The following is a 24,769-nucleotide window of genomic DNA, read 5'->3' as shown; positions in this document are numbered from 1 at the left end:
CGCAGGCTCAGTAGTTGTGGCTCGCGGGCTCCAGAGCACAGGCTCAGTAGTTGTGGTGCACGGGCCTAGCCGCTCCACGGCACGTGGGATCCTCCCGGACCAGGGCCCAAACCCGTGTCCCCTGCATTGGCAGGCGGACTCCCAACCCCTGGGCCACCAGGGAAGTCCCCAAGATAAGGGAATTATTAATGCACTGAGTATAATACCTTTTCTGGGACTGGAGAAAAGAATAGGTCACACTGCATTCACAAGATTCAAAAGATATTAAAGGTACTCAGTAAAACATCTTCTCATCCCTGCTCCCCACATTTCCTCCTTCCACTTAAAGATGATCAACATTTGCAGTCTTGTGTATGTAAGAAGTACTGTGTGTGTGTATTCCCCTCCCCCGACCCTCTCTTTTTTATGCAAGTGGTTGCATCCCATTCACTTAGCATTGTATTTGATCCCAGGGAAGAATTAAGATGCTTGTCCAGGTTTTCATGGTAGAGTCTATTGAAATGAGAATCAAGAAGTCTTGAAAACACTTCCTAGCAATACTTTCTTGCAACATAATCCTCAAATATTAAGAACTATTTAGCATCTATTGTGTATGGTATACTATGCAAAATGCTATATATATATTTTTTTAAATTTATTTATGGCTGCGTTGGGTCTTCGTTGCTGCGTGCAGGTTTTCTCTAGTTGCGGCGAGCGGGGGCTACTCTTTGTTAAGGTGCATGGGCTTCTCATTGCAGTGGCTTCCCTTATTGCAGAGCACGGGCTCTAGGCACGTGGGCTTCAGTAATTGTGGCACACAGGGTCAGTAGTTGTGGCTCAGGGGCTTAGTTGCTCTGCGGCATGTGGAATCTTCCCGGACCAGGGCTTGAACCCGTGTCCCCTGCGTTGGCAGGTGGATTCTTAACCACTGTGCCACCAGGGAAGCCCTAGATGCTATAGTTTTTAAACTGCCCTTTTCTTTAGAGTATATTTTCCCCTTAAGGTTATTCCTTAACTTCGTTTTTTCAATAACGCAACTTATTTAAAGTACTGGTTCATAAACTTGATTTAAACTTTTTTTTAACCTTTATTTTGCCAGTATCACTTGGGGAGCTTACTAAAAACGAGATTTCTAGAAGCAGGACTAGACTCAGTTCTTTTCTCCTAGTGTGTGTGTGTGCGTGCACGCATGTGTTTTAAACTGTAGAATAGTTTGAATTTATCAGATCTTTAAAAATAGTTTTCATAGGTGGTATTAAAGGTGACTGGTGGTACTGTCTTAGTCAGCCTCATTTCTGAGTAGAATTGTTTTGAAGAATAATAAGTAGATTGTTTATTTTGTTTTCCTTTTTTTTTTTTAAGAACTCACTGTATTTTCTCCTAATTATTTTTATTGTGGTAAAATAACGTAACATAGAATTTACCATCCTAACCATTTCTAAGTGTACAAGTTCAGTGGTATTAAGTACATTCACATTGCTGTGCAACCGTCACACCATCCACCTCCAGAACTCTTGTCACCTTGAAAAGCTTGATCCTTTATACCCATTAACACTAAGCCCAGGCCCCCTTCCTCTGGCCCCTGGCAACCACCATTCTACTTTCTGTCCCGATTTTGACTACTCTACGTACCTCAAATAAGCGGAATCTTACAGTATTTGAAGGACTATTTTATTTTATTATTTTTAAAAATATTTTATTTATTTATTTATTTATTTATTTATTTGCTTGCACCGGGTCTTCGTTGCGGCAGGCGGGCTCCTTGGTTGTGGCTCACGGGCTCCTCAGTTGTGGCACGTGGGCCCCTTAGTTGTAGGGTGAACTCTTAATGCGGCATACATGTGAGATCTAGTTCCCTGACCAGGGATCGAACCTGGGCCCCCTGCATTGGGAGCGCAGAATCTTAACCACTGCGCCACCAGGGAAGTCCCAGGACTGACTTTTTTTTTTTTTTTTTTTTTTAATTGAGGCAAGGAATACGACTTTATTCCGAAAGCCAGGCATCTGAGAAGATGGCAGACTAAAGTCTCAAAATAACCATTTTCAGTACTGACTATTTTAAAGTGGCAAAAAATTGAAGCTGAGATTCTATAGTTCAAAATTTATTACTTAGTTTTTTTTTTAAGTCCAGTAATCTATATTGTGATTCGGATTTTATTGTGGTACCTTTGCAGAAAAAAGTTTTTTCTATATTTGCTTGTAACAGAGACAGTCATAAATGACTAATTTCTCTTGTTAGAAAAATAAGAAATGCTGCCTTAAGAGATCATCTTAAAGACTGTACTTTTATGCTGTGTGGCAGGCAGACTATTTGGGTTAGGTTTTCAGTTATTTCACATGATCTGTCTTGATTATCACATGACGATATCATTATACGTAATTGATTTTTTTTTCTAGGTGTACATTGCTTGTGTTTGGAGTGTGGATCCTTTATATCCTCAAGTTAAATTATACTACTGAAGAATGTGACACGAAAAAAATGCATTATGTGGACCCCAACCGCATAAAGGTTAGATATTCCATCAGTGTGGTTTCAATTAGAATATTTCCAAGTGTACGCTTAAATAGTAATATTGTCTCTCAAGTGTTATAAACAAATGTTCATGAAAGTTATAAACAGAAGGGAAAACACTTAACCTTAGCACTTCAAAACACCCGCCTAACACTCACTGTTCTTCCCCCATTTACTGAAGTCGTGGGGTGAGGTGAGTTCCATTTGACCCTGTAGGGCACCGGTCATGGAATTAATACACCATAACGCTGCCAGCGTACATGTTCTTAAAGCAGATCAGGAAGAAATTCTTTTAGTATCATTTGTCATTTCTGTGTTTTATTTTTCTTTTTAATGATTGCACATTGTATTTCAAGATTTTTCCTTCAATGTGTATTTGTTTTTTTAATCAATTGACATATTAAATGCTGATTTCACTGTTTGAGTTATAAATTATCTGATACTGTTCAGCCTTGGACCAAAGACAGATGATTTTCAATAAAGTAGCATGGTAATAATGATAACCGACATGTATGGGTGCTTTACATGTATTATCTCATTTAGTGATCATCATGACTGAGAGATATCCCAGGGTTCTCTGCATCTTACAGATGATGGCCTGGGAGGTTAAGTTGCTGGCCCAAGTTCACACCTAGTTTAGTTAACTAGTTTAGTTAATCTAGTTTAGTATATACTGTGTAGCTGTTCTGAGAATGCTTTAGCAATAGAAACTCATTTAACCCTCATAACAGTCCTGGGGATACGGCTAGTGTTATTACCCCCACCTCATAGCTGAGGATAGGGAGGAACCTTAAGTAACCTGTCAGAGGTTACCTCAGCAAGTAAGTGGTGGTGTGAAGGCTTGGACCCAGCAGTGTGGTTTCAGAGTCCAGTCCCCTGATGAATCTGCTTGCTGCTGGGGTAGGGAGCGTCCACAGAGAGGAAGCCAGAAGTTATAGGTAGCATGATGCAGAGGAGAGAGCTTAAACTTCTGACCTGGATTCAAATCTAAATGCCACTTCGTAACAATGAGACCTGAGGCAAGTGACTGAATCGTTTGGAGTCCCAGTTTCCTCAGCTGTGAGGTGTAGATAACAACGTCTGTGCAATGGGGTGGTCATCAAAGTCCAGTAAGATAGTATGCACAAAGCTCCTTTTCTAGTCCTGATTTTTATTCACGTGTTTCTATTCTGTATATGCTTTGAAGTACCTCACATTTTTCATAGTACAGACAGGTATAAACATGTAAATGAAAAGAGTGTATTGTAGTTAACAAATGCACAGCTCGGCCTGTGCAGAACCCTCGTGTCTCAGGGGTCTTGCTGATCACGGGGCCTTCCTCCCCTGCTGTTTCTGTCCCTCAGATGTTGGCCGACTCAGTTCATCTCGGCAGCGTTAGCCCCTCTGCTCTGCTGGAGCAGGATGTGGTCCCGCATCATCCGCTCGGGCTTTCCCTCCTGAATGGCTGGCCTTGCAGACATTCCCAAATCCCTTTCAATTCCAAGGCCTTCCACAGCTCGCTTGGATAAACTTTGCAGACATCGTGTCTCTGTTTTTTGTCTCCTGGAAAAACCCTGAAATGCTGACACTTGATACTGTGATATACGATTACTGGTATCTGTGAACTCGTCCCTTTGCTACACTTCTCCACATTCTCTGTGCGTCCCCTCTGTCCTGTCCATTTCATTCATCAGGCCGTTGACCTTCTGACCAACAACAGAGATCATTGCTCTCGAGTCTGGGTTAATTGAGGAGAGATGTGAGCTCTCCGTGCAAGAGTAGAGCACTGTGTGTGTACTTGTGAGATGGATGGAGAAGATGCGGTTTGGTAACACCTTGGGTGAAGTCAACTTAGTGGTTTTCGTGCCTGGCCAGCGCTGTCTGCGTCAGCTGTGCTGTGGCTGCCTACAGCTGTTTTCTTTTTAGCTACATTAATAGGCCACTGGTGGTCTGCTCGAACCTGCTGTGTTCAGACGAGTGCTCTGGTCATTATGGCTCTTTAAGTTTCCCCTAAGGAATTCTAGTGACTTAAAAAATTTTTTTGGCCACACCTTGTGGCTTGCAGGATCTTAGGTCCTCAACTAGGGATTGAACCCGGGCCCCAGCAGTGAAAGCGCCAAACCCTAACCACTGGATCGCCAGGGAAATCCCTAGTGATTTCTGAGAAGGACCAGAGAAGAGATTCTAGACCTTGTCCCCGAGGAACCTTTGAAGGGATGGGAACATTTGCATAGAGAAGACCAGTGCAGGACACATGGCAGCTGCTGCCAACAAGCCAGAGGGAGAGTCCCTGGCCCAGGGGAGAGTCAGCCTGCCCGGGTGGCCTCACTGGAAGAACTTTCGATCAAGGGTGACAGCCAAGCTGAAAGGAGAAGGGTTTGATGGTCCACGACATCCAAAGATGGAGAAAATGAGCTGCCTTTGTGGTGAATCTCTGGAGGTCTTTGACCAAAGCCAGGATAACTATTTTGGGGTAGAACTCAGGCATCAGACAGTTGGTGGCTCAAGGGCCTTCTGAACCCTTCCAGCCCTGGAATTCCGTGGTTCACTGCAATCGTCTAGTACCTGGCTGGAAAGCGTAGGCTGGTTTCGTAACCTGGGTTTTTCCTGTTCTGAATGCAGGCACGTGACACCACTAGTCCCCACTCAGTGACGTTCAAACTGAACCTCAGTGGCCTTTGAAGCTCCTCTGAAACTTAACCAGATTCCATCTGGTATTATGAATGTTTGTGTAAGCATTTCATTGTCCCATCTAAAGTATGTTATTTGAGAAGCGGGGCTGTGCTTATAAAAATATATAGTTTCTAGGATTCTGGAAAAAGGAATAATGATCCAGGGTTGCCCTTGAAATCCTCTGTTCTCACCATTGCCCCAGTTCAGTGTCTCCTTACCCGCCTTTCTGCATTCAGGCATGCTAATTATGGCGGAAGTAGTATTTCTAATAACTGAATCTGACATGTTGCTTCCTTGCTTCAAACTCTTTGGTTTCTCTCCTTTACCTTCAGGAGATTATCTGCACTCTTTAGTCTGGCCTGTAGGGGTCTTCATGACTTGGTTCCTGCCAATCTCTTCAGGCCCCCTTTGTCACCGCTACCATCGCAGCCCTGCCTGTATCAGGCACACGAACCCCCTCACAGGTCCTTGGTGAGCTTCCATCTTCCTCGTTATGGTTTTGATCTGATAACTAATGATGTTGACCATCTTTTCGTGTACTCATTGGCCATTTGTAGGTCTCCTAAGGAGAAATGTCTATTTAAATTCTTTGCCCAATTTTTAATTGGCTTGTCTTTTTATTATTGAGTTGTTTAAGTGTTCTCTGTATATTCTGGATACCAGTTCCTTATCAGATACATGATTTGCAACTATTTTTTTCCCATTCTGTGGGTGGTCTTTTTACTTTTTTTGATGGTATCATTTTTAGCACATAAGTTTCTAATTTTGATGAAGTCCAGTTTATCTACTTTTCATTTTGTTCCTTGTGCTTTAGATGTCATATCTAAGAAACCATTGCCTAAAGTTTTCTTCTAAAAGTTTTCTAGTTGTAGGTCTTATACGTAGGCCTTTGATCCATTTTTGAGCTACTTTTTATATATGGTGTGAAGTCAGGGTCCAGCTTCATTCTTTTGCTTGTGGCTTTCCAGTTGTCCCAGCATCTTTTTTTTTTTTTTAAGAGATTGGAGTTTATTTATTTATTTATTTTTGGTTGTGTTGGGTCCTCGTTTCTGTGCGAGGGCCTTCTCCAGTTGTGGCAAGCGGGGGCCACTCTTCATCGTGGTGCGCGGGCCTCCCACCATCGCGGCCTCTCTTGTTGTGGAGCACAGGCTCCAGACGCGCAGGCTCAGTCGTTGTGGCTCACGGGCCTAGTTGCTCCGCGGCATGTGGGATCTTCCCAGACCAGGGCTCGAACCCGTGTCCCCTGCATTGGCAGGCAGATTCTCAACCACTGCGCCACCAGGGAAGCCCCTGTCCCAGCATCTTTGTTGAAGACTCTTCTCTGTGTTTGCTGCGTTTTGTTTTGTTCTTTTAATTTATTTTATTGAAGTAGAGTTGATTTACAATGTTGTGTTAATTTCTGCTGTATGGCAAAGTGATTCAGTTTTATATATTTTATATATACACACACACACGCACACACACCCATATATTCTTTTTCATATTTTCCATTATGGTTTATCACAGGATATTGAATATAGTTCCCTGTGCTCTACAGTAGGACCTTGTTGTTTATCCATTCTCTCTGTAATAGTTTGTATTTGCTGCATTCTTTCTTCTCTGCCTGGAGCCCTTCCTTTGCCTCTCTATTATTCATCTTTTACATCAAATCTCAGCTCAGGGGTTACTTTTTCTAAGATCCTTCTCCGATCATCCTTCTCTCTTGTCTTCTAGGAGCCCCCTCATACCTTAATCCTGACAGATACCACTGTGGTACTTTAACTGTTTTGTCTTCCCCACTTGTCCTCCAGGCAAGCCCTTGGGAGATAGGGATTGTGGGATAACATTTTACATTAACGAATACGTACTTATATGTATTGAACTCCAGAGGGAGGAGAGATATTACTCAAACCTCAGCACGGTGTCTCATCTTTGAACTCCAGATTGTACAGAAACTCCACAGTTAAATTTTAACAGGCAATTCTTTGAGGACTCTCAGTTATGTACATTAAGTTTAATATCCCTTTGAGGAATAGGGCAGATACCTCCTATTCAGCTCTTCATATCCCCCAGTAAACAGACTCTCCTTTCTCTTTCCCCCTAAACCATGGCATGTGAGTTCCCCCCCCCCCCCCGCTTTAGGCTGGTGGGACCAGTTTTAAACCTAAGTTCACTGCTGGGCCAGTAACAGCCTCTCATGGGTGCTAGTGCCCTGTCCCAACTGGCTCCAGTAAGGATTCCTGACTCATCCCTGATGGGGGGATGGAAGGACCTGCTGAGTGGGATCAGCCTCCCAAGCCCCACTGCCTGCGTGGAGAAGGGGTGACGGCTGCCTGAATGAAGGACGCTACGGTTCCCGAAGAGGAAGGAGCAGGAAATGGAGACCCAGGAGGTAGCCCACGGTGACCGCCACATCAACCCATTTCTGAAAGACTTCTAAAAGATCGTTATTTTTTCCAATTAGAAAGTCCCCCGTAATGGTGTGGAAAAAAGGAGGAATGGGGGCACGGTTAAGTCAAACAGGTTTGTGCAAGTCTCCGTTCAGAAATTAATAAAGTAGAAAGTGGAAGCCTGCTCTAACCGTGATGGAATGAGGGGTGTCTTTTATTCTATTACTTGAGACTTTTTTTTTAAAATGTAGCTTTTTAGCACTATTGACTCTGTCAAATTGCCCTACTTTTCACAGTGGTCGTGACAGCGCGTGCAGACAGCACATGTCTCAGCGGGCTTTGCAAAGTAGAGGAACAGCAAGAGTAGATACTGCTGAGGATTCGGGGTGGGGAGTAGCAGGATGTGAGACGGAAAATGAGACAGGACCAGAGCATGAGAGGCCTTGAATGCCACACTGAGCGGTTCCTAACTTTGATATCTGGTCACGCATCCCTATACAAGAAGAGAAATCCTCTCTCAAGTCCCCAGAATAGAGGAAATAGCCGGGGAAGCCGGCTGGTATGAAGGGCTGGGAGATGGTGTTCAGTATGAGCTCTCTGCAAAGAAAACCCTGTCTCCAGGCTTTGGTGGAGACTGATCCTTACTACCAAGAGAGTTTGGACGAATCTGAATGATTGTGGCTGTGTATTAGCAGAGGAGGGTCTCAGAGCCGTGAGAGTGGGGCCCTGTGAGCTTTGTTGATGACGTTCAACAACTTGCAAGGTCAACAACCCTGTTGGACTTTGAACATCTGGTTGCATTCTGCCTGTATTTATACAGCAGAAGTGTGGCCATGTTTGCTGTGGGTTTTCTATTTTCTATTTAAAGATGTCCCTGAACGTGCCATTTGTGAAAAAAGACTAACAGTGGTCTCTGCAGGGATGCTTGGACAGTTTGAGTGTGGTGCAGATGTGAAACTGCACTTAAAAGATGTGTGAAGAGAGACAAGAGCACATTCACATCAATTTAGGTTCAGACCTCGTGGTAGCACCAGTTTGAACTTGGCCTTCCCTCAGGAACTAAAGACCACACATCACCCTGGGGACTGCCTCCTGGGCCGTGTGGTTCATCATGGCCAAGTTTACATCTTCACTGTGAGTCCATAGACCTACACTCACGTATCCAAAGTAAGCAGAGTAGGACTTCCCTGGCGGCCCAGTGGTTAAGACTCTGCGTTCCCAATGCAGGAGGCACGGGTTCGATCCTAGGTCGGGGAACTAAGATCCTGCAAGCAGGGCAGTGTGGCCAAAAAAAAAAAGTAAGCAGAGTAACCCTGGGCTGAGTTAAATCAGTCCAGACACTCACACTTCCAGATCGATCCCTTTCTCTCCTGGGTGCCACTCTTGCTTTTCCCAGACCATCCTTTAGTGGTCTCATAGAGGTGAGGAAACTGAAGCCTTGAAAAGCCTGAAAGTTCATGCTTTAACCAAGTTTACACTACTGATAAAGAGATCTGAAACTGCGTCTAGATCCAGATCACCTGATTGTTTTCTTCTTAACCGTGTATTGTGATAAAACATACATACCATAAGACTTTCACCTTTTAAGCATCCAGTTGGAGGAGTGTTAGTAAATTTATAGTGACACCACCATCACCACAATCCTGTTTAGAACATTTCATCACACAAGTTAATTCCCGCTCACCCCTTCTGTGGTCAATCGCCACCCTCAACTACCAGCCTGAGGCAACCATTGACCAGTTGAGATTTTACTGTGCTATTCTCTCTGTGACTTGTTTATTCAGATTTTTCCGCTTTTAACCACGTAAAAGTTATAGACAGCTAACTCATGGAAGTTAAACCAGAGTTTACAAACGTGGAAATGAAAGTGTCATTGCATAACTCATACCCTCGGTTCATGTGGTCTGTGGCGGAGTTGGGCTCCTACCCAGGTCCAGTCAGCTCCAGGCCCCAAACTCTCCTTCATCCCAAATGCTGTGCCCTGTCCTGGGTTTAAATCAATAAATAAAAGAAAACATTGCCTTTTACTAAGAATTATGCCACTTACCTATATTTCTGAGAAGGATTGTCCTAAAAATTATGGGGTAGAAATGAAAATGGAGATTTTTACTGAGGAAAATTCATTTTTTAATATCCTTCAGGGAATTCTCACATTGTGGTTTTCCATGGCACATCGCCACATCAGTGACAACTGAAACTGCCTGATGTCTGTTTATTCTCAATTGTGGGCAGCCAGCAAGCTCAGCCTTGAAGCCTTTCAAAAAATGAAGCTCTTATGTCCATGCCTCGATTTGGGAGAAGAGGGGGTTCCTGTATCTTTGAGGAAGTCACCAGTCCTCTGGTTCCCAGTGGTCCTCACCCGGGATGGATGCCATCCGGACCACACTGCGTCCTTCCTCGCCAGCCTGCTCTGGCTCCCAGGTTTGACATTGTCTGCAGTGGAGAAGAGGAAGGTCGAGATGCTTGCGGTCTTGACTGCAGCTCCACGAGGCGAGCTTTCCCCCCCGAGGCATTTTTCTTCTGAGCTTTGAAACCTGGAAGAGGAAGGAGGGAGGCTGAGACACTTCTGGGGCGTGTTACATGTTTAAACAAGTTGAAACAAGAGAAGAAAAGGAATTGCTGTGGCTTTGGCCATTCCCAGTGGCATTCAGAACATTGTCACTGGGATTGATTTATTGCACCTGCTGAGGGACGGGAGGGGTCACCATCAAAAGATGCTCTGCTCGCAGTCTAGAAAATTAAGTTTGAAGCCTGAGATGGAACTCTTTGCCAGAATGGAAATGGAATGAAATTTCACTCCTTCCAAATGAAACTAGAAAATTTGGTGCCCAAGAGTCGTGCTCCAGTGTCCGGCTCCATCACCTCACCTCTCTTTCCAGTCCTGAGTCAGTCACTAAGCTTCCGTCTCTTGGCACTTCTCGGATGTTCATTTCTATCCCAGGAGATTTGTAAAACAAGATACTTGGGATGTCCTTCCATAGTGAAGAATTAGACCTTTTGTTCTCTAAAAACTTGTTCACAACCCTCAGGCCCGGGGTGTAGAGACAAGTATGGATAGTACATGTGGCTCCTCTGCTTGCCCTGCCCCCCAGTTGGGCATTAAGTGCCTGTAGGTGCAGAGTGTCACCAACCTGGAGGCCTGGTTAGGGCGAGCCCTCCACACAGGGGCTGTTCTGGGTTATGACCGATTCCTTGCTTAGCTTTCCCTCCGATTCCTCGCGGAGATGCTAATTCGCGAGGTATCAGTGGTGTATCAGAATATGTATCAGTGGTGGTGTTTGTCACCTGCTCTCTGTGGGCAGAGGCTGGGATTGTAGGGGTTTGGGAGGTGATCAGGCGACGTGAGCCTGCCAGCTCAGCCCTCTTCCTGGGTGTGCCACCTGGAACCCTCAAAGCGAAGATACTCAGGACCATCTTGCGAGGTGTCCTAGGTGTCGTGCCGGTGACCTCAGACAGTGACCTTACGTCGTGTCTGCGGCATCTTCTGAGGCTCAAAGAAAATCCATTCCCTTCTTCAGACATGGGGCCAGATTCTTAAGATGTAGACAGTGTGCTCTTCCCAGTACTAAGAACTTTTTGAAGCTGTAATTTAAAGAAAAGGGAGTGGGGTTCTCCTGCAGTAAGATTATTATTTCTACAAAAATTTTATTATGCAAAAATCAGACAAGACTTTGAGGAAAAACATAGTTGAGACAAACATTTAAAACTGTATATGGCAATAATAATCCTCATAATAATACTGACACAGTTCAAAAGACATATTCAATCCTGAAAATAAATATCCCAGCAAATAAAATAGAGGAACACACACACACACACACACACACACACACACGCAGCTTGGTGGGAGGAGGGATGAGGTAGGGCCAAGACTGCTCCATGTGGTGATGGGGACAGAAGGCACAGTGATGTTGCCAGATGGTCCCGAGGCAGCATTTGGCCAGACTGAGCCCAGGGGCAGACTGTGGGGCAAGTGGGTGTCTGTTCCTTGTTTCTCCGTGTCTTGCTGTGTTCAGCCGGGCTAGTGTACTTGGCCTTCAACAGTCATTTCTTGTCGATGCAAAATATTAACGTGCAGGGAAGATGGTATACAAAACCAAGGCAACTTCTTTGTTGACCGGACACCGTTGCAGGTTACACCTGGTTCCCATTCCAGACTGTGTGAAGCTCATTACTCCATCTGATAAATAAGCCTGTTTCTCATCCAACTAGATAGGAACCTGAAATAGGAAATCTTTTTCTCTTTTGGCTGTGCTGCACAGCATGTGGGGTCTTAGTTCCCTGACCAGGGGTTAGACCCGTGCCCCCTGCATTGGGAGCTCGGAGTCTTAACCACAGGACTGCCAGTAAAGTCCCTGGAAATCTTTTTTTTTTAATTGTGTTTAAAAAAAAAACCCACATAAAATTTACCGTCTTCATTATTTTTAAATGCATAGTTTGGCCCTGTTAAGTATATTCACATTGTTGTGAAACAGATTTCCGGAACATTTTCATCTTGCAGAACTGAAGCTCTACCCATTAAACAGCAGTTCCCCATTTCCCCTCCCCCCCAGCCCCTGGTAACTACTGTTCTTCCTATTTCTATGAATTTGACTGTTAGATGCTGTCTATAAATGGAGTCCTACAGTATTTGCCTTTTGTGGCTGGCTTATTTCACTGAGTATAGTGTCCTCAAGGTTCATCCATGTTGTAGCACATGTAAGGATTTTTTTTTTTTTGTGGCCGCACCACGCGATTTGTGGGATCTTAGTTCCCCGACCAGAGATCGAACCCAGGCCTTCGGCATTGGAAGCACAGAGTCCTAACCACTGGACCACCAGGGAATTCCCATGTCAGGATTTTATGAAACATGAAATCTTAAACACCTCAAATTTATTTACGCAGCTTAAAATAAACACCTCAAAATTTATTCAAAATTTATTTGAACACCCCAAGTTTATTTGAACAGCTTAGGCTGGGAGGGTAGGAGGTGGGGGTCCTTCCTGTTTTACTTGTGCCATGAAATAAATATCCTTGTTGAGTTTGTCTCCTTGTCATGTGATTCTCCCAGGTTTCCCCCTCAAGTTTCTAGCATAAATTAACTCTTTAAACCAGATTTTTGTTGTTGTTGTTGTTTTTTAAAATTTATTTTATTTATTTGCTTTTGGCTGCGTTGGGTCTTTGTTGCTGCGCGCGGGCTAGAGGGGGGCTACTCTTCATTGCGGTGCGAGGGCTTCTCATTGCGGTGGCTTCTCTGGTTGCAGAGCACGGGCTATAGGCGCGCGGGCTTCAGTAGTTGTGGCGCATGGGCTCAGTAGTTGTGGCGCGTGGGCTCAGTAGTTGTGGATCAAGGACTCTAGAGCACAGGATCAGTAGTTGTGGTGCACGGGCTTAGTTGCTCCGCGGCATGTAGGATCTTCCCGGACCAGGGCCCGAATCCGTGTCCCCTGCGTCGGCAGGTGGATTCTTAACCACTGCGCCACCAGGGAAGCCCCCTAAAGCAGATGTTTTGTGTTACAAGACAGTCATCCACAAGGGAGGTACATCAAACATCGCAGGACAAAGTGTCACCTGTCAGAGTATATTTCTGATGCCTGAGAGCCTTTGACACTCAGGTCTGTGTGCTTCGTTCCAGAGAGCCCAGCAATATGCCCAGCAAGTCCTGCAGAAGGAATGCCGGCCCCAGTTTGCCAAGAGGTCGATGGGGCAGCTCTTCAGGCACAGGTACAGCTCGGACCTGCCACCTTTCGTGACGAAGGCCCCCGCAGGGAGCGAGGCTGAGTACAAGTACGACCCTCCTTTCGGATTCCGCAAGTTCTCCGAGAAAGTCCAGACCCTCTTGGAACTCTTGCCCGAGCATGACTTTCCTGCACACTTGAAAGCCAAGAGCTGCAGGCGTTGTGTGGTCATTGGAAGTGGTGGAATCCTCCACGGACTAGAGCTGGGCCAGGCCCTGAACCAGTTCGATGTTGTGATAAGGTACGTTGGCTTTCAGACGATCCTCTCCCCTCTGGACTTCAGTTCTCTGCTGTGGGTCAGGGCAGCACCAAAAACAGGAGGGACCCAGGCAGCCCTACATGTCCCTGCCTTCAGGGGACTCACTGTTTGAGAAGTTGAAACAAAGACATGAAAGGATTGGACGCCCCAAACTGTGCAGTACTGACCCTAATTTTGGTAAAAACCCTTTCAGAGGAGGTGAAGGTTGGAAGGATGGGTAGATTCAGATAAGCCAGCAAAGGTGGAAGGCTGTGCTAGGCAGGGCCCAGAGGAGGATGCAGTGCAGGGAGCTTGAGTCAGTGGGACGCCTGGCTTCTGGGAGCAGGGCTTGGGGTGGGTGAGCCCTGGAAGGTGGCACCGGCTGGGACCAGAAAGCACACAGAGATGTTTGAAAGCCACATAACAGGCAATAGGCAATCATCCTAAATTACAGGAGTTTCTGATAGTTGGACAGTCATGTCAGGGGACACCAAGATTTCTAGTCTGGGATCTGAGACGTTAGTGGGACCGCTGTCAGAGACGGAGTAGTTGAGGAAAATCTCTGGCTAGTGAGGGAGGATGACAAGATCTATCTCAGATATTTTGAGCCTGAAAGTGGTGCTGTATCCACATAATGCCTTTATCCCCAGTAGCTGTGATCTCGGGCAAGTTTCCTTGCTGTCCTGTCCTTGCCTCCGTTTCCTCATCTGTAAATGGGGGCAGTGATGGCACAGACCTTATAGGGTTACTGTGAAAACAAAATGAGTTAACATCTAGATGTAAAGCACTTGGAACAGTGTCAGACTTGGGGTAGATGCTCAGTACATGTTAGCAGCTATTTTTGGAAAATGTGTAGGAAGCTAAGGAGGAAAGGGCACGGGGTTTAAGATGTTTGTAGGAAAGAACCAGACTTTTGTAAGGGCCAAGAGATAGAAGAAACAAGTAAGAACCACGTTTTAAGGCGAAAGGTGTGACGTGAGGGTGTGGGAGTGGGTTTGGGGCCTCGGGGGTTGTGGACGTTGGTTACCTCGTCAGGTAACTGCTTCCTTTCTCTGGGTGCTTCCTGTGTGCCAGACTCTGTCACGTGCTCTGGATGTTCTCGTTCCATGGTGAAGCCATCCCCTTAGCCAGGGTCAGGCATGAGGACACAGAGACACTGTGGGGCACAGGGTCCAGGCCAGAGCCTAGCGTTCCACATGCAGGGTTGTGAGGCTTCCAGAACCTCACCCTGACTCTGTGTGAGCAGCTGTGCACCGGCGGCACCGGGGGAGGCAGACAGGACCCCACATGCCCTTCTAATGGTGCACGACCAATACACGGGAGGAGAAGAGGTAAGAAACCGGGGTGCACACTCCGGTCCAGAGGAGAGATGCAGTGGAAGAGAAGGGCGGCCTTGAGCTGACCTTGAAGAATGGTGGGATTTAGCCCTTTAGGAAGGAGGTGGGCAGGAGATCTGGGTGGGGAACCTTACCTGGAAGAAGGAACGAGGGCCTGGGAGAGGGAAAGGGGGCTGGGCAGGTGGCTCGATGCCCAGTGATGGTGGGGCCAGACTGGACAGCATGGACTTCAGGCACAGGCACTGGGGGCCACAGAGCACTGGGGACCAAGGAAGGGGACTTAGCCTTATTATGATGGAGATCAGTTGAAAAACTTTTTTGGGGTAACTTTTATGTTATTTATTTATTTATTTATTTATTTTTAAAATTAATTTTTATTGGAGTATAGTTGATTTACAGTGCCGTGATAGTTTCCACTCTTTTTTAGATTCTTTTCCTATATAGGTCATTACAGAGTATTGAGTAGAGTTCCCTGTGCTATACAGTCGGTCCCTATTAGTTACCTGTTTTATGTATCGTAGTGTGTATATGTCAATCCTAATCTCCCAATTTATCTCTCCCCCCTGGGGTAACTTTTAGGTTTAAAGCAATTCTGAACTTAACAGGAAAGTTGCAAGAGTAGTACAAAGAACTCCCATTCACCCTTTTCCCAGATTCCTCAGTTGATAACGCTGTATCACACTAGCTTTATAATTTTCTCTCTTTATATACTATTATTCTTTTCTGAACCCTTTGAGAGTTAGTTGCAAATCTCAAACTCCTTCTTTACCCCTAAATACTTCAGTGTGCATTTCCTAACAACAAGGACATTCTCTTATAGAACCACATGACGATATTCAGAATTAGGGAATTAACACTGATGCAGTACGGACCTTAGCTACAGACCTTATTCAGACTTCACCAGTTATTCCAGTTGTGTCCATTATTTAAAAAGAAAGGAAAAGAGGGCTTCCCTGGTGGCGCAGTGGTTAAGAATCCGCCTCCAAGGCAGGGGACATGGGCTTGAGCCCTGGTCCGGGAAGATCCCACATGCCGCGGAGCAACTAAGCCCGTGCGCCACAACTACTGAGCCCACGTGCCACAGCTACTGAGCCCACGTGCCACAGCTACTGAAGCCCGCGCACCTAGAGCCCGTGCTCCACAGCAAGAGAAGCCACCACAATGAGAAGCCCGCGCACCGCAACAGAGAGTAGCCCCCACTCGCCACAACTAGAGAAAGCCTGTGCGCTGCAACGAAGACCAAAAAAACACAGCCAAAAATAAATAAATAAATAAATAAATAAATAATAAAATAGAAAGAAAGGAAGAGAAAAAGAAAATACCTCGTCCAGGATCATGCTGTGCATTTAGTTGTCATGTCTAATAATAGCTTTTAATAATCCAGGAGTTAGGTATCTGAGATCTGGAAGAGGAAGTGGGGAAGTGGCAGTGGAATAGAAAAGAAAGGTTTATACAGGTGTGATAATACAGGGAAAGAACCAAACAGACTTTTTTTGAGATTTCAAAACTGTGTACCTGTGTGAGTGGTACTGCTCTGGGAAGAATTCTTAACATTTTCCCCAGAGCATCCACCCTGGCAAAGCCTTCATTGATCTAACAGTTCTAAGTGCCCCAAATTCCTGCTTTAATTTAAGACCAGGTTGCACTTGGACCCAGTGCCCTCCTCGGGCCCAACCCTGTCTATATAACTATGGTTTGTGTCTGCCTTGCCCCGGTTTTTAGGTTTTCTTTTCTGATTACCTTTTTGAAATTCTGGCAAGAACCACTAATATCTAAGCACAATGGGAAGCTTTCAAGGAAACATGACTAGTGCCCAGAGTGTAGTGTGTTTGGGTTGGCTTAAAGTGGCAGGACTAGATGGAATTGCTTGTCATTCAGAGATTGGGTACGGGAGTCTCTTGCAGACTGAAGACTGCGTTCATCAAGCACCTGGAAAGGGCATAGCTGAGGGATGACAGGGCTGCTGGGAGGGGTGCCCTACCCCCCAACCACACCCTCGTTCCCAGTCCTAAAAAAATGTGGAAAACACGCTGCAGGAATTTGGCATGTGTTAAAGTGGTTAATGTCAGTTTATCTTTGTCCTTTTTACTCAAATAGGTTAAACAGTGCACCAGTTGAAGGATATTCAGAGCATGTTGGAAATAAAACTACTATAAGGATGACTTATCCAGAGGGTGCGCCACTGTCTGACCTTGAATATTATTCCAATGACTTGTTTGTTGCTGTTTTATTTAAGAGTGTTGACTTCAGCTGGCTTCAGGCGATGGTCAAAAATGAAACCCTGGTAAGCACTAGAAATTCAGCTATCAGATATGCCTTTGTAAAAAGCGAAGGGGTCTCTGATTGGAATTAACAGGTTTTTATTTTTAAACTAACACACATGCTTTCAAATAAACACTCCCTTTGTAGAAGCCCCTCAGAACTTCCCCTGGAAATTGCTTTCAGAACTTGACTGAGTCACATGTGGAAACTGGGATCATTACTTAGTGGAAATAACAAGCTTGGGACCAAAATGGCTATTATTGAGGTTGACCACCCACCTCATTCACCAGACTTGAATTTACATGGCTTCCGACTATTTTCAGAAATTAGATTTATGTGCATGAATATAAACCATTATTGAGGCTATTCAGAAGAATATACATAAATTCTCTGAAGAGTATTTTCAAAGAGATTCTCCAAAAATGCTTTGATTGGTGGTGGTCTTTTTTTTTTTTTTTCTTTTTTTAATGTTTATTTATTTATTTGGCTGCGCTGGGTGTTAGTTGTGGCAGGCGGGCTCCTTAGTTGCGGCATGCAAACTCTTAGTTGCAGCATGCCTGTGCGATCTAGTTCCCTGACCAGGGATTGAACCCGGGCCCCCTGCATGGGGAGCGCGGCGTCTTATGCAGTGCGCCACTGGGGAAGCCCCTGGTGGTGTTCTCGCTGGAGTCAATTCACAGCGTTCCAGAAGGGCAGATGTGGAGGAGCTGGCCCCAACTTGGTCATATTCCTTTTCTTTGTCTTTACGATAATCCATCACCTTACTTTATAGTCCCCCAACCCTCCACATTATGTTGAAATAAATTCCAGAGGTCAGCTGTTAAGCAGTGTGTGTGCGTTTATATGCACTTGCACAAACCAGCTGACTGTAAAGTTAACAGGACATATCAGACTTTTCACAGAAGCTTCATGTGCTGGAGAATTTGTATCTCCAAAGCTCGATTCCGTACAGGTTATTGTGGTCCTCTGGATTTTCTCTTGGGTAGTTGTTCTAGTTGAAAGATGAAGCACATATGAAATGACTTACGGTCAGTTACCAAGAGACATCACAGGACTAGGAAGTGGAGTAAGTGGAGAAGGGGGTGCATGGTGGGGGCCTGAGCACAGGCGGGGCACCCAGAACACTTCATACCCTCGAATTGGATCTATTTGCTTGGTTTTCCCTGGGCAAAATGGTGGCTTTGGATCCTAAAAAGGCTGACTATCTCAGGTCATTACCTGAACAATTTCTTCCCCAAATCAATAAAGAGCTGCTTCTGCAGTTCCTTTCCTTGTCCAGTGCCACCTTCATAAATCAGATCCTTAGAGTTGCTTGTCTGAGTTGAGGTACTGGATTTGCATAGATCTGTGACTTTGCCACAGAATGCAGCATACAAACCCACAAGGGGCCACACCCACGGTTCTGGCCTCATTAGCAGGGGATGCACTCTGCCCCCTCCACTGATAAGATAACGTTATTAAATCCCCCTAATGATTGCTTGCTTTCTTTCCTTAGCCGTTTTGGGTGCGACTCTTCTTTTGGAAGCAGGTGGCAGAAAAAATCCCACTACAGCCAAAACAGTTCAGGATTTTGAATCCAGTTATTATCAAAGAGACTGCCTTTGACATCCTTCAATACTCAGAGCCTCAGTCAAGGTTCTGGGGCCGAGATAAGGTATTTTTGTCGCTACTGAAACTTAGCTGTTCTTCTCTGTGTTGGAAAGGAGGCACCTGTACAACTTTCAGTGAGGCTCAGCTCTATACCCAGAAGCATCTTCCAGCGATGAAACCTAGTCATGGATTAGATGTTCCATGTGTTTTTCCCTCTCTACATCTTCACCTTAGGGCTCCCCACTGTTTAATCCCCCCACTCCCGGTGGCTCATCTCATTAGTATAGTCAGCACATTAGCACTTCTGTCACTGAGATATTATTTAAGGTATTCTTACTCCAGGACTCCGTATAATTAGCTGCAGGACACTGAAAGGAACTTCGGTGGTCAGAAAGTTCTTTACATTTTAACTCTACAGGCCACTTGGGTGAAAATTGACGTTTATCGTCACCTTATAGGTGATAGTAAATAAGCAATCCTTTAGAGCAGTGCTTTTCAGTTGATGCCTGGATCCCACCCCAGACGTTCTGATTTAATCTGTCTGTGCTGTGGTCTGTACATTGGGATTTTCAAAGTTCCCTGGGTGATTTTTATTTTTCAGCCTGCTTTGAGAACCTTGGTGCTATAGGCTGTTCACTGCAGTAGATTCTTTACCTGCAATTAGCCTGTGTTGCTGCTGGGGGGAAATGCCTTTATTACCTGTTTCTTCATGATCTGAATAGCTAAACCTGTGTCTTTAAATAAAACTTTTTTGAAAGCAGTGGAAATCGTTTAAGCAAAAACATTTATATATAAGGAAAAGCAAGGAATTTTGAAACGTGGGGACTGCTACCCACACTGGGGGCCTGAGATACCTCCTAGGAGATGGGGCTGGTCCGGGGTGCAATTTGCAAACACAGAGCTAGACTCAGGGGTCCTCATCCCATAGGCAGATGAGCAGGGTCTTCTATTTGCCCTTTGAATCAAATTCTAATTAAAAAGATGCTTTAACACAACTGTGTAAATTTTAAAGGAAGAATTCTGTGCTTGTTAAGGAAAACAAATACCTGAATAGTCTCCTTAAAAACAAAAACCTAGTTCTTCACTGCGATCAGTAAGAACTAAATCCAACTCTGGCTCCAGTTTCAGGCTTGAACACCCAGCTCGGGTGAAATGGTTCACATAGTGGAAGCTGTTCCCTTTGCAGTCCGCCGTTTTCCTCCAGGGCTCTGGCCTCTCCATCCATGGGGAGCCCAGGAGGGCCATGTAGTTTCTGCCCATTGCAGGAACGTGTCCAGAACCCATGATGCCTTTTGCCTCTCATAGGAGAGCAGCCCTACCCCCGACCAGTGACTGTCGGGTCTCTGATTGGCTTTAGCTGGGCTCTCCCACACAGAGCACATGGGTTCCTCCGGAATGTGGGCTCATAACTTTTAACCTGTTGGCATCACTTTTAACAAAACAATTTTTTTAAAAAGACAACATACTTTGGCAAGATTCTTAAACTAAGTTATAAAGAGGTTTCACTATAAATGCACTTAGATTTCTGTATCTTTTAAACTGCCCTGTTTCTTTATTAGAGTCCATAGTATTTTTTTAAACACAGTCAGATGCTCATTTGTTGGTTTGCAGGTCGATTTTATTTTAAAAATAACCTTTGAAAAATGGACAGATTTAATTACGTGAAATACGAAATTGCCGAATGGCAAAGGGTATCAGAAACAAAGTTAGTGGGGGAAAATTTATCATAGAAATTACAGAGTAAGTATTCTCAAAGCATTAAGAGATCTTATTAAATCAAAAAGAAAAAGATGAGCCAATAAAGAAATGAGGAAAGGATATGAACAGACATTTCACAAAAGAAATTAATACAGCCCAGGAGTACATGATAAAATGTTCATCTTCACCAGTAATCAAGTAAAAGCGAATTAGAGCCACAGTGACATTTTTTGCCTGTTTTCGTAGCAGAGATTTAAAAGCTTGATAATGTCCTTGTTTGGCAGGAATGTAGGCAGAATTATAAGTTGGCACTTTTTCCAGAGGGTGGTTTGGCAATACATATATCACTTTAAAATATGAATAGTCTTTGACCCCGCAATTTGACTCTAAAAATTTTATTATAAGGAAATTAGAGAAAATCTGCAAGGCTATTCTAGGATGTTCATCATAGCATTGATAGCAAAGGATTAAAAACAACCTAAACATTCATCATTAGAGAATTGTTTAAACATTATGGTATAGTCGATGCAATATCGTGTGACTGTTGAGGATGAAGAAAAACTAGTGGATATGAAAACACCTCCACAATGTATTAAGCAAGAAAATCAAGTTACAGAACATTTATTTAATCCCGTATTTGTTTAAAAACTAAAAATGTGTATATAGTTGCATAGGAAAAAGCTTGGAAAGAATCACCAAAGTGTGAAGAATGCCCTTCTCTGGAGAGTGAGTCTATAGGAGTCTTTTACATTCTACTTTATAATTTATCATTTGAATTGAATATTTGCTTATTTTTTATCATTGTCAAAATGGTATTCTTCTTTTGGATACAAACAGTAACTTGAAAGATGGCTTCTGATCTAAAATTGCATTGTCAGAAACTCCCTCATGCATCTGCCCTCCCAGCAGACAGAGAAGCCTGTTGGACAGTGAGGGCTGCTCTTGGGGGACGTGTTCTGGAGATAACATGCTCTGGGGAGTTTTTGATAGTTTCTGAGTTTCTCTCCATGCATTACCCCTATATACTCCTCCACAAACACTGATGGGTATTCCTAAGGTGCTGTGTGCCGAGCTGGCTGCAGGTGGAGAAGACAGGACACACTGCCTTAGAGTCCTAAGCCCAAACAGGAGGCTGGCTTCTTTAGGGTCAATTTCCCTTGGTTTTTATTTCCAAACATGTAAAATGACTGTAGAGTTCCTTTTTAATAAGGGAGGCTGGCTTTGAGAGGTAGACATGACACACTGAGGAGCAGGAAGCAGTTTTTATCGAATGGTGGGTTCCCTGGAAGTTCCCTAATCCCACCTTAATCTCTGAACTCTGAAAGGTTCACTGTTGTTCCAGTTTACAGAAAAGGAGAGTTGTTTATGGAAGTCACAGACTCGGCTGAGATGAACCAGGGAGGTATATTTGCACATGAAAGACGATACAAAAGAATATCAAGTAGTAGATGGGCAGCAGCCTCCAAGGAGGGCTTAGGCATTGCAGGGCTTTCTGTCTTCCTGTCTGCCGCCCTGTGTGCTGTCTTTACCCAAGCCTGTGAGGGAGATCCAGAGAACCAGTTCCAGATTTACAAGTGGCAAGATGTTGGACGTGAAGAGGGAGTGGTGATACAGCCAGAATCCAAAATTCTGGACATTTGGAATTCTAGGCCAAAGTCAGCAAGGGTACATTTTGGAAAAAACAAATGTGAAAGCCCGTAACGTGAGCTGAAAAATGTACTTGCCTGAACAGAGAGTGAGCAGAAACTGTGAAAGCAGCAGGACATGTGAAAATGGCCTGGGGGTGTTATTTGCCAGAAAGGCAAGTAGGGGTGAAGTAAGACTGTCTTCACAAGTAAGGGGTGAAGACAGTCCTCACCAGCGGGAGCTGAGTCCGCTCTGTTCTCAGGCAGAGGCTGTACAGGAGCCAGCCAGGACGGGACGGGTTCCCAAACCATGTCTGGAGAAGGGCTGTGGCCACTTGTCCCAGAGCAGACCTTGTAGACATTTGTCACATGAGAGAGGAAGTGGGTTAGCCTTGCTATTATGGTCATCCTGTGCAGGACGGGTGGGTGGAAGTTTTAGAAAGAACACCTTTCAGCTTGGTGCAACAGGACCTGCCAGGCTGCCTCTTGCTGATGTGTTAAAAGAATTCACATCACAGACCATGATTTAGAGTCTAGATTCCTGATTTGGATGGCAAGTCAGACTTTAGAATTGGGTGATATTTGAAATTGGGTGACGTATAAAATTGCAGCCCCCATTGCCACTTTCATCACTTTGCATGGCATGTAGCGTACCTGTAAAGCAGTGACTTGTGCTAAGACCTTTTTTTTTTTTGGCTTTTCTCCTTTCCAGAACGTCCCCACGATTGGTGTCATTGCCGTTGTCTTAGCCACGCACCTGTGCGATGAAGTCAGTTTGGCGGGCTTTGGCTATGACCTCAGCCAACCCAGAACACCTTTGCACTACTTTGACAATCTCTGTATGGCTGCCATGAACTTTCAGACCATGCACAATGTGACCACAGAGACCGGGTTCCTCCTGAAGCTGGTCAGAGAGGGCGTGGTGAGGGATCTCAGCGGAGGCATCCATTGTGAATTCTGAACCCAGAAAACCTCACTTGAAAATGCAGTTCTGACCCGGAGGGCTGTTTTTCACAGCCTTCTTGACGCGTCCTGCAAGAACTTTGAAGTGCAGCTGGTGTTTTTTAACTTTTAATTTAAAAAACAAAAACAATACAAAAAGTTCCGCTCTTCCCACTTTTTTCCCCTATTTATTTGAAGCCAGTGTTTTTGCACAAAATTTTGTAAGTTAATTTTGAGAATGGGAAAGACTTTCCAAAGAGAATTGTATGTAATGATGTTTTATTGTATTTTAAGAAAGTTATTTAATTTGTAAAAACTCTGTTCATGTCTACTGCACATAGAATCCCAGGTCATTAAGTGGAAGAAGGGAGGCGACTCCTTTGATGACAGCCCTGAATGCCTGATTCTGGTCCTCTGTTAGTCTGTTTGGTGGGACAGATGTCGGAAGCACTTCCAGGGTGACGTGCTGGGTAGCTAAACCACTGGGACTGGTTGGGCCATGCTGCTGCAGGAGGCCTGGGCCGGTCGGAGAAGTTCACCGTCCCTCTCCATTGATCTGCCTTCTGCAGGAAGACTTGTAGGCATCAAGCAGGGTAGCTGTCCTGCAGGTCCCACGTCAAGGAGGGACACAGAGACATTTTCTGTGTCCTCCGAGTACTGCAAAGCTGCCCCAGGCGGTAGAAGCCACGGTCTTCCCCGCAATTAGGACAACTCTTGGATTTCTTGAGAGTTTTTAACTGCCCTTCCAAACACTTAAATGTTAATCCAGATTATTCCACTGTCTGTCTGAGGTGGCTTATAAAAGTGAGGGCAAAACCTGTGTTCTCCAGAGCCGTAGAGGAATAAACTCTTTCCAGGAATAGTCATGTTTTCTGAAACACTGAAATGAAGTCCTCCCAGTGTTATAAATTGCCTGTTTAAGAAAAAACGTTTTTTTTGAATGCCTCCTTGGCAGTGTGTACCAGGCAGTGTGCTGGTCAAAAAAAAAAAAAAAAAAAAGAATAAAAGCTTTTGAGGAACTCTTACAGTCTAGTTAATTTGAGTGCTTTTTTTTTTTTTCCCCAGAAAATAAGTTTATAAGTCTAGCTAAAATGTCCTTCTTGGACGCCACTGCTAGGCAGGACCTCACTGCAGATGTCTGTGAGGCGGGCTGGAGGATGAAGGGGTCTCCTCCGCTGGCCGCTGCTGCCGCCCCTCCCCCAATTCTATTTCTCCCACAGCCCCGGTGCAGCTCTGACTCCCAGGCCAGGCCGATGGCTCCCACATCTGCCAGCTCCTCGGCATATGCGGGGCAAGGAGCCAGGTCATAGCTCTGAATGAGTCCCTTGGATCTCCAGGGTTCTGGGGTCAAGCTCAGAGCAGCCTGCGTAGCAAAATAGGATTTCTCTGGTTTTATGTCTTGTCTTAAAATTTTCTATGGATGTTGCTTTCTACTCTGTAAGACACTGTTTAGGAAGAAATGCTTTAAAATTCCTACCTGTTAAATGGTGAGACTTAGCTCTGAATATTGAGACTCAGGAAAATGGTCCACAGCTGTCCTGTGATTCAGGTGGGACCAGGCCTGCACCACACACCTCCACCCCCTCATCCCTCAGGGGCTACTTAGAGAAGCCCAAATGCTTATTAAAAAAGACAAGAAGCAGCCAGGGTCTAACACTTGGAAAGCTTTCCCAGTGCATCCCCTCACGGGTGCACATGGTCTCGTTTCCCCTGCCTTGCACAGCTGCTGGGAAGTAGCCAGTCCAGCACTTTCTCAGCTTTCAACAAATACCAGACCTGGCCTCATCCCTCCCCTCCTCCTCTGTGTGTCTTTTTTTTTTTTTTTTTTTTTTCATTTTTACGTTGCTT

General features: G+C 44.9%; 1 protein-coding gene across 1 annotated transcript in view; it reads left to right on the top strand.

Annotated features, from left to right (window-relative positions):
* The window catches only part of ST3GAL5 (ST3 beta-galactoside alpha-2,3-sialyltransferase 5), a 48,212-nt gene extending 24,294 nt beyond the window's left edge, over positions 1-23,918 (top strand). The window contains exons 3-7 of the mRNA XM_068564883.1: positions 2,377-2,488; positions 13,127-13,470; positions 16,902-17,088; positions 18,562-18,720; positions 22,692-23,918. Of these exons, the coding sequence (XP_068420984.1) occupies positions 2,377-2,488; positions 13,127-13,470; positions 16,902-17,088; positions 18,562-18,720; positions 22,692-22,940 (1,051 nt within the window). The 3' untranslated portion in view covers positions 22,941-23,918. The remainder of the gene's footprint in view (positions 1-2,376; positions 2,489-13,126; positions 13,471-16,901; positions 17,089-18,561; positions 18,721-22,691) is intronic.
* Positions 23,919-24,769: the final 851 nt, after the last annotated feature.

Source organism: Eschrichtius robustus, chromosome 15, assembly GCF_028021215.1.
Source record: "Eschrichtius robustus isolate mEscRob2 chromosome 15, mEscRob2.pri, whole genome shotgun sequence".
Lineage (NCBI taxonomy): Eukaryota > Metazoa > Chordata > Mammalia > Artiodactyla > Eschrichtiidae > Eschrichtius > Eschrichtius robustus.
Note: the sequence above shows the minus strand (reverse complement) of the source record. Positions and strands in the feature narration are given on the sequence as shown.